Below are 16,283 nucleotides of genomic sequence, written 5' to 3'. Positions count from 1 at the left end.
CACAGCCTGAAGAGCAGACCACAGAACTACTTAAAACCAGGCAGATGTGACAGCACTTGCAAGTCTAGCACTTTAAAAGGCAGAGACAGGTCCCTGGGGCAAGGTGGTGGCGAGCTGGGTAAGTGAGCTCCAGGTTCCGCAGGAAGAGACCCTGCCTCAGTACACAAAGTAGAAGAGATGGAGGAGACACTTGATGCCACTTCCTTTTCTTTCTTTTGTTTTGGTTTGTTTTTGGTTTTTTTTTTTGAGACAAGGTTTCTCTATGTTATCTTGGCTGTCCTGGGCTCGTTTTGTAGACCAGGCTGGCCGGATGCCACTTTTAGTTCTCTACCTGGATATATGCGCGCGCGCGCGCACACACACACACACACACACACACACACACCTCAATGTGCCAACACAAACAGGAAATTTCACAAGGCCCCAAACCCTAAATGAAAAAGCTACAGGCAATTAATGGCTAATGAAAAAAAGGTGAATTGGTCTCCTGGGATGAGTCCCCACAGGTTTACAATTTCAAGCAGACATCCCCAAAGTCATAGCACAACAACGAGCAGAGCTTAGTAGGATGTGTGGGTGTGTACATGTGTGCATAGCACTAGTTGTAGGGGAAACTGTTAGAGAGGGCTGTCTGTGGGGGTGCACGGCTGTCCACTTCCCCCATCTCCAGGGCCTGGGAATGGCAGTTTTAGGGAAGTCTGAGGGGCCTAGGGGTGGGGCCTAGCTGGTAGAGTTCCTCGGGCCTTGTGCGGGGCTGGTCACCAGAGTAGTCTTGGAGCCTGGCAGCTGGAGGTCTCCAGGGGCAGGGCTTACAAGTAGTATATGAGCAGGGCAGGGAAAGCCCTCCCATACAGTGTGGATAACCAATATCAGCACCTTATCAGCTGAACTATATCCTCACCCTGTTCTTTGGTATTGTAACATTTTCATTTGAACATATCTATATGTAAAAGTAATCACTGCCAGGGATGGTGGCTTAATCCCAATACTTTGGAGGCAGAGGCAGGTGGCGCTGAGTTTAAGGCCAACTTGGTCTATACAGTGAGCCCTAGGACAGTCAGGGCTACATGTAAGAAAGATCCTGTGAAGAACCAGCCTGCCTCATATTAGGCTTAAAAGTGATCTTACAGTAAAGACAAACTAGTTCTTTCTTGTTTATGATTAAACCTCTGTTTCTCGAAGAATGGTGGTGGTCCATGCCTGTAATCCCAGCACTCTGTGAGTTTGAGGCCAGCCTGGTTTACAAAGTGAGTCCAGGACAGCCAAAGCTACACAGAGAAATCATGTGCTGAGCGCGCGCGCACACACACACACACAACAAAAAGAAGATTGTTTTCAGGCATCACCATCAGAGCTAGGGGAGACTCCATCTTTAAAACAGTGGAGTATTTCAGGCCAGACTCTGGCACAGTGCAGGGAAGAGATTTGGAGGCCTTAAACTTTTTCTTTCAATCCTGTTTTAGGCTTCAACCTAACACTTCAACTTCAGAGGAATTCTTCCAAAGCTCTGGAACAAAAATCAGCTCACTTAAAAATAAATAAATAAAACCAAGAGGTTCTTGCTCTTATCTTTAAAATAGCCAGGTATAACCAAGGGAAGACCACATAAGTAAAGATCAACTCTCCATAATATATTACTACTAAAGCTTGCAGGACATACACTTATGTGGTTAGAGAGAAGAAGCAAGATATAAATGCACTGCACTTCAGAGGAAAACTGAACCCAGGTGAGCAGAATCTGTCCAAATTGTATCATTAATTTTCAGCATTTCCAAGGATAACTACAGTACGTGAGAAAGTCACTGGTCTGAGGAGAGACATTTCAGGCTTTACTCTGCTTCAGTGTGCACTAGCTGGGTCTCAATTTTTTCACTGCTCTGCTTGTGACGCTGAGATAAGGACTATGATGTTTGAATGTGGCATGTCTTAAATGCCTAACAAGGAGTAGGTTTTTCTTCTTACTTTGTTTTGCTTCAGTGCTAGGGATTGAACCTGGGAATTCAGGTATGCTAACTAAACTATACCTCCAGCTTCTCATTTACTGTGATTTTAATAAAAACAAAGATTATTACCCACGCATCTTTAATAGTAACGCTGATTTTATGTACTATATTGATTTTACTAAATGAATGAACATATTCTGATGGCATGACATGCTGATACATTCAAGTACCATCCAACCTTCCTCCTACTTTTTTTTTTGGTGGGGGAGGGCAATGCTGAAGATCAGACTCTGTGCCTCACGTGTGACAGGCAGTGCTCTACCCCTGAGCTGCTTTTCTAGCCCCATCTTTAAAAAATCATATCATGAAAATTACTGTGATAAGTCTTATTACAAAATTTTTTTTTTCCAATTAAAAATAAGCCGGCCCCTTTCCCACAGTAAGTTCCTAACTGTTCAGTTGCATCTGATGTACAGCAACAGTATTTATTTAATAAGTTCTCAGAATTAGAATCAGGGCTTAAGTGATAGCACATTAGTGCGCATTTAATCTAGTTGTTGTGTCTTCTATAAAAACAATCTTTAGAAAACATAGTAAAAGGCGTATGTCAGTATGTGCCAGAGCTTTAGCCATCTGCCTATTGCAGGTAACCACTGGCTCCTCAAATGTAAGCAAACCGCATTTCATATGCCGTGTGTACACGATGTGCACTCCTGGAAAAGGACAGGCACACAGGACCAAGGGTTCCTATGAATTCTATCTAAAGAGCCATAGCAGCCAGTAGTCTTCTGAGTTGGGGGGGGGGGGGACTAAAGAGCAGGTCCACGGGAGCCTACAGATCATTTCTGAGCACTACCCTCCCCCCAAAAAAAACCTAAGACAAACCATGAAACATCACAAGTATTCGACAAATAAGTCCTCTTTTCAAGCCTGACAGACAGTTTCCACAGAATTCTTTTTTTGTAGTACTAGAATTTAGTTTTATGAAAGGTATAATTTTTGCTGTCAAGCTTATACTATTTTCCACCAAAGGGTAATAAAACAGAATTGCTGTATTTGTTCATGATATCAAATGTGTTATGCAACAAAAGCTTGCAGCAATTGGTTCCTAAAACGACCTATTGCTATAATTATTAATCATGCAACAGTAGCCTATAATCTTTTTAAGAAGCTGAAGGATAGCATTTAAGGGTCCCAAACCTCACCTCGAGCTCTATTTTTATGCTGTTTAATACATAAACAAGCTGTCAAGAGTACCAATTCTTCTCCAATATAAAATTTCATCCTAGAGAGTTCCAGGTCAGGCCACAGGATAGTATCTGACAGAGTATCAGAATCAACACTCAGGTGGGTTTGAAAAATAAACTCAGCTGGGCAGTGTGCACACCTTTAATCCTAGCAGAGGCAGACCAATCTCTGTTTGAGGCCAGCCTAGTTTACAGACTCAGTTCTCGGACAAACAGAACCACACAGAGAAATCCTGTCTTGAAAAAACAAATAATAAGAGATGATACAGAAAGACAGACAGACCGATCACCCTAGAATCAAAATTAAAAGGCAGGATGTAAATTTCTATGTATTATAGGACAAAGCTTTCTTCAAACATCTTCACCCCAATATAAACAAGCTTCTTAAAAACAAATACACAAACACATTGACATATGTTTTAAACAAAGCAAGAGCAGTTCCTTAATATTCTTGCCAGAATTCGTCAACAAATTAGACCTGTAAGAAGTAATTCCTAGGTTAACAATTTAAAATAATTCCCATCCTAAAACCGCCGATGCTAAGAATTACTGACAGAAAGCAAACCTATTATGGAGTCTATAGAGGTGCTTTAGAAATAACACTAAAGTTCTCACTGTCTCCATTCTAACTGGCTTTTTTGTCATCATCTAACAAGTAAAATAAACAAGAATGTAGTATACTCCTAACTGGAGTTCAATTTCATAAATTCTTCACTTTGGTAAAGAATTCAGTTAATACATTAAGTATGTGCCTGGATTCCTGAGGCCTTCAGTTCAACTTGTAAACAACAACAATAACAACAACAAAGTAAAGTAAAGTACTAGACAGACATGGGACAGGAAGTAAAATTCTGTGACTTTGATGCTAACTTGCCATCTCAAAAACTGAAAAGCCATGAAAGAGTAAGAGACACTCCTTTCAGGCTTCTACCTGACAGGTATGCTCACAAACATGATACAACATAGTCCATTTGTAAGCCACAACGAGGAGCTTTAAAACAGCAGTAATGAGTAGAATGTATTCATCCCTTACTTCTAAGGAGGGAATCGCATTACTCAACAAGAAACACTCAAAACTAAGGTTTATTTTTTCAGCAAATTCCACATGTTTATATGCTTCCGTATGCACACATAAAATGTTACATTTAAAATCATCACCTCAGCCAACAGGTGATAAAAAGTGAACCTGGTTCTGTAAACTTATAAAAATATGCTTTAAATCTGTATAAAGCATTATGGCATTTTCAAAACCCACATTAGAATCAGCCATCTTACAGGGTGAACTTTAACTTTCTCCTGTCCCTAGATACAGTCACACACTAATTATGCTCCCCTCTGCTTGGAAAATGAGCACCCCAGCAGCAAGGGCACTAAATTAGCTCTAATCCCGAGAAATGGGCTGGCACTACTTGCCTGCCTTTTAGTATAAATCTGCTTCATAAAAACATCTGCTTGGGAAATTTCGCCTGACGGATGAGAAGACGTGTATTACACATGCAGATCCCTTTGATTCCCATGCAGAAATTGTTTGTTCTTGGAATTAATTTAGTGGTAATTACTTATTGACAATACATAGAAAATAAAGCTCTTACTAAAATACAGTATTCACAGGTCCAAATCAGGTTAAATTTAATTTCAGCTTTTTAATAACATTTCATCTATATACCATGCAAATATAACAATGTTAAATAAAAGCAGCTAAGGAAAAACATGAAATAAAGTTCCACCTACAGGGATTCCTCTGACTATTTTCCTTGAGTCCTGGTGATGACATGATTGAGAACTGAGCAAATGGACAGAAGCAGAGCTGGTCAAGCGCAACCTCCAGCTACCAGGCAGCTCCCCTCACGTGCATCTTCTGAGACGTAGAACAAAGGAAGTAAGGCTGCAGCCAGACCCAGTTTTTGAGCCTGTTAGTTTTCCGACGTTTCTGATGTCTTAAGCAGACATACAAGGGAATCTACTGCCTCTATAAAGGAAAATGCAAGCTCTCAGGGGCTCTGGTATACAAAGATGTATGCACGGATCTGGACCATACCAAATTATGCTGAAAATAGGGGTGGGGTGAGCTGAAAGCATACTAAATCCTTCTGAACTTGTCACCTAGGTACAAAGATGCATTAGAAACACTCTAAAGAGCGCAAGAAATGCTAATGTCTAAAAGTGGACAAATTAAAATAAAGGATATGCTTGCTTTATAACACATATTTAAGTTTCCCCCACCTTATTTAAATGTAGCTTTAGCACAGGTCCCCTCAGATTCAGTAGCACTAGCCAGTGGCTTGAAGTGTACAGTAAACCCTCAAATGTCACAATCCTGGTGGTTACAGTAACTGGCAGCTGCACCCTGCTTCAAAACTGCATGCTCCCAAACTCCTCTCTGCCGGTCTCCTTCAATCAGGCCCCCTCATTCTATCTCCAGCCTCAGCTTTTCTATAGCCTTTCCCTCCCCTTTTAAGCAAATACATTTTCTTTTAAAAAAAAAAAAAAAAAAAAGGAAAGAAAGAAAGAAAAGAAAAAAGAATTCTCCCATCAACCTAACAATTTCTCCCACTCTTTTTTTCCTTAGTTGTTTGCTAGTGTTATGTGTGTTGTTTTGTATGTGTTTTATGTGCACATGTGTGTTTGTATACATGCATGTAGGTGCCTGCAGAGACCAGGGGCCTCGGATCCTGGACAATGTAGGGCTCTAGACAGCTAGAGTCACTGTAGGAGTGGTACATCTTTTAAACACAGAGCCATTTCTCCTATCCCAATTCAAGTCTTTTTTAAAGCTTTTCCTTAAATCTCTCCTACCCATCCTCTCCCCCTACCCCCTTATCCTCTTTGAGACAGTTCTTGCTATGTTACCCACACTGGTCTTTACCCAATCCTCTTACCTCAGCATCCCAAGAAGATGGGATCCCAGGCACATGCCAGCATATGCAGCTCAACAGCATGTCTCTTATCTTGGACATGCTCTTCTCCACCCTATCATCCTGTGAGACCCCAGAAAATATAGAGCAGATCTGATCCTGTGAGCTCTAACTGGAATGCCTTGGGTTCTCCAACTCTCTAACATACCTCTCTCAGATGAACCTCTATGCTTTCTTTTCTTTTTTGTTTTTGTTTTGTTTTTTTTGAGACAGGGTTTCTCTGTGTAGCCTTGGCTGTCCTGGACTCACTCTGTAGACCAGCTTGGCCTCGAACCCACAGAGATCCACCTGCCGCTGCCTCCTCGGAGTGCTGGGATTAAAGGCGTGTGCCACCACATCCGGCCTCTCTATGCTTTCTTGAGCATGCACTCACTCCTATAAGGAACAAAAATCTTTAACATAAGCCTTTCAAATATGATTAATTACATATCATATAAGTGAATTCCTATATATAAATATATTATAAATATACACACTAGTGCTGAAAATGTATCTCAGTTTGTAAAGTACCTGCCTAGCGTGCAAAGCCCTGGCTCTGATCCTGTATCACATAACCCTGGCATGGTGGTGAACACCTGTAATCCCCACACTCAGCGAGTGAGGCAGGAGGATCAGAAACTCAGTCATCCATAGCTACATAGCTCAAGGCCAGCCTGAATTGCAAAAGAAAAAAAAAACAAACAAACCTGCCTCAATAACAAACAACACACAAAATTTACATTTAAAAAGATGACAGAAAAATATAAAAATGAGACAACTTCTAGGGGTTGGGAACATAGGTAATCAAGTAAAGATGCTTGCCAACAAGGCTGAGGCCCCAAGTTCAATACCCACAAGGTGGAAGCACAGCGTCCACAGGCTGTCCTCTGGCTACTACACAAACTCATGCATGCATGCACACTCATGCAGACAAATAAAAGTAAAAAAACAATTTAAGAGAGGATTTCTAGTCTTATTCCCTGTTCCCAATGTTCTGCACTCCATCCCTTTGTTGAGACCACTGGTCTAATGTGCATGACATGCAAGGCTGTGTAGCACTGGCTCCCCATGTGTCCAGCTCTACCCTTCACTTCATCCCACACATCATATGCTTCAGTGATGACAAATTACTTGTAGTTCTTTCAATGAGCAAGAAATTAGAACTTTAGCTTCAATTCTTGAAATAAACATCTCTGTTTTCTTGCAAATGTTCTCTCCTCTTTCTCAAGTGCCCTTGATATCCTTTCACAGCCCCGCAGGTACTTGTAATTCAGACTAAGTGACACTGCCTGTCTCCAGTTGTTTGCCCTATTTTAGTGTGTTTATTACCAGTATTCAACTATGTTTGCCTTCCTAGGCTATAATTGTCTTTAACGGTGAGGTTCCATTTTTATCCAGTATTTAATCTGAGTGCACAGTACAACAGTACGTAGCAGAGGGGGTTTTATGAGCTGACACTTTTTCTGGCTAAGTGTTCAGTTCTACTTACGGAGAAAGGTATCTGGGAAAGTGGCAGTGGCTTCCTCTAAGTATTCACCAAGCTACGGGGACCAGGTGGTATATTTTCCAGAGAAAAAGGATTGGTGGTTGCTTTGTCAAAGGTAAAAGGGCAAATGTAATCTAAAACTGTGCTAAGTCAGGAACCATACAGTGAGATAGGACTACCCAACCATAAATCTCTGTACTTTGTTCCTTTCAGTAACACATTTTTAGACTAAAAATCTTAAGAGGAGTTTCTAAGATTTACACACAGAATAATAACCTACTTTTAAATCTAGGGCCTGAAGAGATGGCTCATCAGTTCAGAGCATTTGCTGTTCTTACAGAGAATCTGGTTTGCTAGCTACCTGGCAGCTCACTGCCTTCGGTAACTCCAGCTCCAGAGGACCCAACATCCCCTTCTGACGTCTGCAGGCAGTGCAAACACATGGTACATATACATTTATGCTGACAAAATATTATTTCATATAAGATAAAATAAATCTAAATACCCAAGGTTGATCCCTGGAGCCCATGTAATGGTGGAAAGAGTGAACAGAGCCCACAGAACTATGCTTGGACCTCCACACAAACAGCCTCATACACCTCATGCATACACATACACAATAATAAAAATTAATGGCTAAGGACAGGTATGCTGGCAAGTACCTCTAATCCCAGCACTGAGGAGATAGAGGCAGATGGATCTCTGTGAATCCTAGGCCAACCATATGTACATGGTAAGACACTGTCTCTAAAAACATTATTCTTGCTGGATATAGTAGCATGTACCTGTTGTCCCAGCTACCAAGATAGAAGAAGCACAGGTTTGGAGGCAAGCCTAGCTGATTTAGTGAGACTGTCTTAGAGTAAATAATTAAAAAGAGAAGGAGAGAAGCTCAGAAGACCGCTTTCTATCATGTGTGAGGCTCTGTTCAGTCCATAAAGACAAAGTACAGCTCTGACTTTCTCTACTGTTTAACACTTAAGGCTCCTCACCAGCTTAAAGAGGCGCAGCATCTGGGGAATTAGAAACGGTTCTCACTGCCAAGGCTGAAACAGCTGCTGTTGTTCTATAGCCTCATGCAACTCGAGGGAAGGGCAAGCTCAGCTCATCAGCTCAACAAGCACCAAGGGAGAAGCCACAACGTGGGGACGATACCAACCTCTATTCCTAACTTTATGGTTTCTAATCTTATGTTCTGTTCCCTCCAAATCACTTATTCCAATTTAGAAAAGGGCTTCTAAGTACAACTCCTAAGTTGAGTAAAACAACTGGAAAAAGTAAAATCTTTTGCTTTCCTGTAATCTTAAAAAGAAAAACAAAAGTAATGTTTTTTTTAAAAAGTATTGTAACCTGTTTAGAGAAAAAGAAAATTTTTTCCTCCTTAATATTTTAGAAGAATAGTTCATTTTCTTATTATAGACTACTTGTACTTTAAAATATTACCACAACACTCAGATGAAAACCTGGTTCTTTCCTTCCCTATTTCTCTCAAGACAGGCTCTCCTCATCTTTGTTCACGCTGTTGGTGCTGTGCTCCTGGGGTCCAGGGACTCTCCTGCACACTGGAGTACAGGTGCATGGCACTGCACCTAGCACAAGGGCAATGCTTCATGCTCAAATTCAAGAGCATAAATTGTTCTGTGGATAGATCTAGTGTGCTATCAGGGTACAAGATTAAGAATGTGTATACAAACAAGATATCTCACCTAAACTGAATTATTCTATCAAACAATATGCAGTATTACCTGACTTTTGACAAACAGCTGGTCTCTGAGAATACACTAAAACAGAATGCTTCAATAAGGAGATGCAAGTAAAGCTGACACTTTATATAACACGTGTCCCTGCCTGTCTTTTACTGTTAGCCTGAGTAGGTTTTTTCCATCTCTTAATATTATATAAGAAAGGCCAAACTAGTCAGTCAAAACAAACAAGAGGCAAAGCAGCACTTTATGAGGATTTATAATCTTACTTCAAACAACTAGTGAAAAATAATGCCCAGGAATAGGGGATAAAAGTTAAATAAAAGCAATGAGAGCATGACAACACATGCTATCACATGGTCATGCAATATTATCTTCAACAACTAGCCATGAGCTTAATCATGCGGTGGGTAAACAGAAATTAGGACAAAACGGAGTGTTTGATAAGGCCACTGTAGGAATGAATAAGCCTTGATGGCCTCTGTCTTTAAGAGTAGTCATTTTTCTGAAGCATCCTAACAGACCAGACACATAGGCAATACGAACACTCATTCAGTAGGTCAGTACAGGATAGTGGGCTGTAACAAGCATGAAGCAGGCAGACACAAGGGAGTCAACAACTAAGCTACCTCTTCTATTTCTTGAGGCATCTCTAGGGATAGTCGTTTCTATGGAATTAATTAAAAAAAAAAAAAACCAAAAGGGGCATACTGGAAGGACTCTGAACTGACAGGAAGTCTGTCGTTTCTTTACTAATGTTTTTCCATGACCAGTGTGATGGTTTGAATGTGAAATGTCCTCCATATCCTGAGGCAGCTGAACACTTGGTTCCCAGTTGGTGACAGTGCTTGCGAAGGTTTGGGAAGAGACAGCCTTGCTGAAGGAAGCACATCACTAAGGGCAGCCTTGATAGCTCCCAGCATCAATGCACATTCAGTATGAGTTCTGCTTCATGTCTATGGTTAAAGATGCGACCTCTCAGCTTTCTGCTGCCATGCATCCCCACTCCCATCCCCCACCCCGCGATTATGTACTCTGCCCCTGGAAGCAAAGCAATCCTTCCTCATACAAAGCACCTTAGTCACAGCGCTTCATCACAGCAACAAAAAGTAACTAATATGACCAAATGTGGAGCAACATGGCCGAGAACTGTTCTCTGTGTTCCCCTCCAAAAGTTCCTCTCAGATAAAAAAATAACACTGGTTTGCTTTTCGGAATCTCTGAATATGTTTCATCAATATCTATAACTATACAGATGGAGAAAGCAAGGGCAAAGTCAAAGAGCAGTCTGGGAGCAGAACCCAGCTCTGACAGGGCAAACTTCTTGGAAGTTCATGAGTCTATTAGGCATATCCTGAGTTCTCTCCCCATCTCTTCTTGTGACCCAGACAGACGCTGCTGCACAGCAGAAAGCAGTTCCTGAAACCCCAAGTCTCAACAGTTAGCATCTTGCCTCTTCACACTTCTAGTGCTTACTAGCACAAACTCTCACACTGCACCTCTCCTATAGTTAATCCGGAATTTCAAACTCATTGTGATTAAATAAAACGTACACACACAGTATTATGCCAACTTTTGCTTTTTAACATATAAACTATCTCATTTAAAGGGAAGAGCATGAGTTACTTCATTATCACCAAGATAGAACATCTGACATCAATTAATCCTCAACTATTTGGAAGTGAAGAATTAAACACAGAATTACCTTTGAAGGCTTCAAGCTCCCTCCTGTAAGAAAAGAGAAAACCAAAGTTAAAATAATTTCTTCCCATTGAAAATTGTGCTTGCACTATAAAGCAGTTTGTGTACTTAAAATATGTGCTCCAGATGTTCATGTATCAACTCTACACCACTGAAACTATCAACACAATTAGACTGAAGTAATAATGATTGTCATTTCTGCCCTTACCTCTTAATGGCTCAAAAACTCTACTAAAATTTAAGTTTCAAAAACAAAATGTAAGAATACAGACATTTTATTGCCATATGTGGTCCATCTTATACAGAAACAATTCAGAAAAGCACTTATTATAATTTTGATAAATATTAAAGAATAGATTTTAAGGTTTTCAACTAAAAATTATCTAGAATAGCAGTATTATTTCTCCATTTAGTAGCAAAGAAGAAAAATGAGGAAAAAAAGAAGTATAAGAAGACTGACATTCACAGCTCAGCCTGCTCCTGAAGAGCCACATAGCTCTAGGCATCTGCTGGTTTGCTGAATGTCAATGCCAATACTTTGAGATAAAGAGGCCACAGCAAGTTACATTCCAATTTTCTCTCATAATTTTGTAATTATATGGTTTTTCCCTGTATCAATACTAATAAAAAGGAAATCTGAGGAGTTATGTTTCTTTAGTAAAGGCTAGCTCTCCTGCAGTATACGGCTATCTATCATTTACACTCCAGGTCCTATTAAACTTTTGGCACATTCTGAACTCAACTCTACACCCCAAGCTCCTAACTACACTGCTGGTCATTGGCCTTGTTGAACAAAGAAAATTCATCTCAGCACAAAAAGCACTGGGGGGGAGGGTGCAGGGGGGGGAGGAGGGGGGATGGGGGCGGGCAGACTTGCATTTAGAAGCTGGAAAATGATTTGCCAACAAATAGTCTTGCATGGAGGGTGAGCTCATTACAGAAGGGCTAGTTGGCATAAAGTCACTATCAAACCCAAGAAAATATCTGTGCAACAAGGTACACAAACAAGCACGGCATGCACAACTATGTGGTATTGCACTCCTAGGCTTTTATCTGCTCTTTGTGAGAAAAAAAAAGTGCAGTGTTAAATGGACCCAATCATTTATAAAGATCTGTTCTCCACTTCAGCACATCTGCCCTTTCAAGGTTAAGACAGCCTGGAAATTGCAAATGTTGACACAAGTGACACAATCTTTACTAGAGGTGATTTAGAGAATGACAGGGACTTTTATGTAGAATATTCTAGATGAAAATTAGCCCAGAATACTTTAGGTGTACTAGGAAAACTCTCTACAGATGACCTACAAACAGCTCCAGCCCTAGAACGGGAGCTATTCTACCTGGCATTAGGAAGACTCAGAAATAACATTGTAAAGTAGCTTTTTAAAAGATTAACCATTAAAAGCTAAAATCCAAGTGGTCTTTCATACACAGGACTGTAAACTGCCGTGGCAACGCCTATGCCTAGCGTCTCCTATACTATATTGTCTGAACATTCACAATCCAGTAACTGTCTGATTTGCCTTTCTTCGCTGGGAGGACAAGGAAGATAAAGAGTTTTCTTACAAGGGAAAACAATCTGAAAATTTAGGAAATGGGTCCAAGTGGCTTGCAATCCTTAGACAAAAACAAAACCTAAAGTAATAATGAAAGAATGTCCTACCCTGGGCTGGCAAGATGGCTTGCTCCCAAGCCTGATGGCCTGAATTTCATCTCTGGTACACACATGATGGACAGAAGTGATCCTCAAGTTTTCCCATGACCTCCATACTGGTGCTGCGGCATGTGCATAAGCCTCGTGCACATCCTTGGGCCTCTACTTAAACTTTGGTCTCACCCCAGAACTGAAGCAGACTTAGAGGGGTTGCTGGATCTCCATGTTCCTCTTCCCAGTGTGGCCACATCGAATTAATCTTACTTTTTCATCTTTCCACTTTTAATTAACATACTGAGGACCTGACTTGTGGCACAGGTTATGACCCCCAAGTTCAGTAACAGTACTTATTATCTTTAGTAAAGATAGAGTGACCACAGAAAGAAAGACACAGTAGATGAGGACAGAGTCAGATCCCAGAGACAAGAAGCAAAGCATGACTATCAAGTACAGTGACTGCAGAAGAACAAAGAGTGTTTATTGCTCCGCTGTCTGTTGTAACTGTAGATATGGTACTCCACTCTTGATAAGGCTTTGTCACATGTTATCTCATAGGAAGTGGTTTGTTAAACTGGTGACGCTCAGTGGCATATGAATCTCTTTTATTTTTTCATACGTCAACAGTATTTTCATGTTCTAGCAACTGATCTAGTTGAGCGGGCATATTATTTTCAGATGATTATGTAAGTAGAATTTAAATGCTTTCTTTTGGAGTGTGTCATACTATAAACCTTAATGAATTCAGAAAAATATCTTTTCAAACTGCAGTATAGGGAACCCTGAAACTAAAACATCCAAAATTTTAAATGTTAAAATTTAAAAGCTAGTACTCCCAAAGAGTAAAAAGGCCATTTAATCACCCCCACCCCCACAATGGGTATTGTTTTTAAATTGCATGTATTATCAGTAGGCTTGGCTATCGATCGATCAAGACACAGACACTTGTTATATTTTAAGATAGCCTTAGTTAACCTGGGGCAGGGCAGATATCAATCCTCTAAATTACCTCCCATAGTGGGCCAGGCATGGGATGCCTGTCTCAATCCCATGTCACCTACTTCTAGTAGCTTTTATCAAGCTACCTCCCATCGATATTCCCAAATACTTGCTCATGTTCTTCATCTGGGCTGGATTCTCCATCCACGCCGCCGGCCATGTGCTTCTCCTCCAGCTAACCCATGGCGGCCTTCCTCTCTTCACTTCAGGTCTCCCTCCTCTTGGCAGTCCTTCTTTCTTCTTCCCAGAATTCCTCCCTCTCCCAGCCCCACCTGTCTCCTGCCCTGCCCAGGTGAGATGGCTTTTTATTAAACAAAAGGTGGGTCAGACAACAAACGTAATTGGCATCAAAATACATCAGATTATCCCTCAACAAATGGGGGTTGAGCTATGAGGGTAAAATAAAAAAATAAAAGTGCCACATTAATCAATTTATCTGTGGAGTGTTATAAGAAGTGTATGTGTAGAAATCAAATAAGTAAGACTCAGATATGCAAACATAACAGGAGAGAGCCCCCCATCTTACTGTGACCACCTCTTTGATGTGCCCACCATATTTTAAAATTACCTTGATTTATGGCTTGCTTTGCTCTGCTATTATACACATCCATGAAACTGCTTCCACCAGGGAACATGAAGACTCTATCATCTCTTCCATGTTTCCCAGGTTCTATAATAAACTATTTATTCCCTTTGATGCAAGGGCTGAGTTTTGTTGTTTTCCTATTTTTATGCATTGACAGGACATAATTAGACAGCATCCCTTTGTTATGGCAGGTGGACAGAACCTAGAATGATTATTTGTTCCCGAAAGGATCTCACCAGACCTCTCTGAGTAAGGACCACCAACCATTCATTTCTACCTAGCCAATGGTTAAGGAGTCTACCAGGATGTGGTATCATGTGAAAACATGTCTCCTTACAGCACAGTGGGTCAGTGGCTGATAGACCAGGATGACAGTGGGCAGAAAAGGTGATTTCAGATTAAAGCAAAAATCTCTCAGGAGATGTTGAAGCTTAGAATCTCTGATGGTAGTTTATTACACACATAGAAGCAAGCCCCTCCCCCCCCCAAAGTCATTCTGACACTATTTATAAAACAAAGGCCCAGAGGATCCAAGATGGTGGAGCCAAACACACACCCTGTTTGATCAGCAGGACAGCAGTAACTACAGCAACCTAAGGACTGAAGTGAGAAATAGAAAATGCCAGTGCTGTTGATCCCCATAACAAAAGAACCGGATATTGACACTGGATCAGACCTGACAGGATTCATTCTTCTCAGCATGCTGGACGCTGGCATCCTGCAGTCTTCATGTTCTAGGCCCAAATGCCACAGTTGCTGTTCCTCATCAGAACAGGACAGCTCCCAGGACAGCTTTGAAGAAAGGCTTCCAATCCCAATTGCCCCAGCATTTTAGACTGTCTTACACAGGACTCTATCATGCCTGGAATTTCTCAGCACTTAGAAACTGTACCACAAGTGCTATTCCTGGCTTGTTTAACCATTTCCCCAATTTTATTTGGGCCCCTACAAAGGTATTATTCATTCCAAATCAGCCAGAAGAAACCTTTAAAAGAATAATGCCCCATTTCCCTTAAGGAGGGCTGGGTAGGCTTTTGGTTGCTTTCTTGGGCTACAGATGTTTAATTTCATTGGGAGTTGCTTATAAGTTATTATTGGTCTTATTTAAAGAGAAAACAAAGTTGGACTCAGGGATGTCTTTCTTTCTTAGGAATGGAGAAAGAGGTTGATGGATGAAAGGACAAAAAGTAGATTATTAAATCTCCTCCTCAACTTAAGGCCTTAATTGTTACTCACAAATAAGGTTATTTTTAATTCATTGGTATAGAATTTTGTATATTGATACAAAATAAGTTTAATTTTGATACATTGGTATAGAATTCAAAATTTAAGATTATTATTCAAACATTATATATTTCTACTCTAATATGAGGAGTTGTACCCATACAACTAAATTATAATACAAGGTTTACTTCCAATACTTTGAAAGTGCTATTGCAGGCTGTTTAGGATAATTAAATAATACAAGTTAATTGTTAGTTGATCATCTCATGGTCATGTCAATTACTAGTCTATTTTTAAACACAAGAATATACATCCTAGGTTTAACAGATAGATATGATTCTATAGATAGATACGGTAAAATAGTTAAATAAGGTCTTCAAAAACCTCAGAGATCTACAGAATATGGCATTTAAAGATGTTTTCATTATTTTAAGGATTCTTTGAAAGTTAGGTTAACTATGGCAACACCCAGCCTTACTTCAAAGATGATGATGAGCATCAAAGAACCTCCTTATGGAGACGGCTTCAAATGTGGCAAACCAGCCACTGGGAAAAATGTCCTTGTTTCGGCCACAGTCAGAATTCTGCCTAAAACTGGGCAAGCTAGGATTTAGGCAGAGTCAACAGCCAAACTCTGCCAAGATAAGTAGGCAAGTCCTCAGCAGTTCCTGCTTCACAAATATGTCTGTCAGATATAGTAGGCCAGAAGGCTGAAGATGATGCTCCAAGGTTATAGAGAGTTTTTTGGGTGACTGTTCAGGCAGTAACTATCATCTTTTTTTCATTTTGGAAGCTGATAGCCTACACTTCCTATTTACTCAGGTAATTAATTTTATTCCTTCTCAAGTC

General features: G+C 40.5%; 1 protein-coding gene across 1 annotated transcript in view; it reads right to left on the bottom strand.

The window, feature by feature from the left end:
- Nucleotides 1-16,283, bottom strand: part of DTNBP1 (dystrobrevin binding protein 1) — an 85,706-nt gene that overhangs the window by 26,366 nt on the left and 43,057 nt on the right. The window contains exon 7 of the mRNA XM_084795897.1: nucleotides 10,979-11,001. Coding sequence (XP_084652023.1) covers nucleotides 10,979-11,001 — 23 coding nt within the window. The remainder of the gene's footprint in view (nucleotides 1-10,978; nucleotides 11,002-16,283) is intronic.

Source organism: Acomys minous (assembly GCF_964271855.1).
Source record: "Acomys minous genome assembly, chromosome: 9".
NCBI classification, from domain to species: Eukaryota; Metazoa; Chordata; class Mammalia; order Rodentia; family Muridae; genus Acomys; species Acomys minous.
The sequence above is the reverse complement of the archived record's forward strand: the minus strand, read 5'-3'. Positions and strand labels throughout refer to the sequence as shown.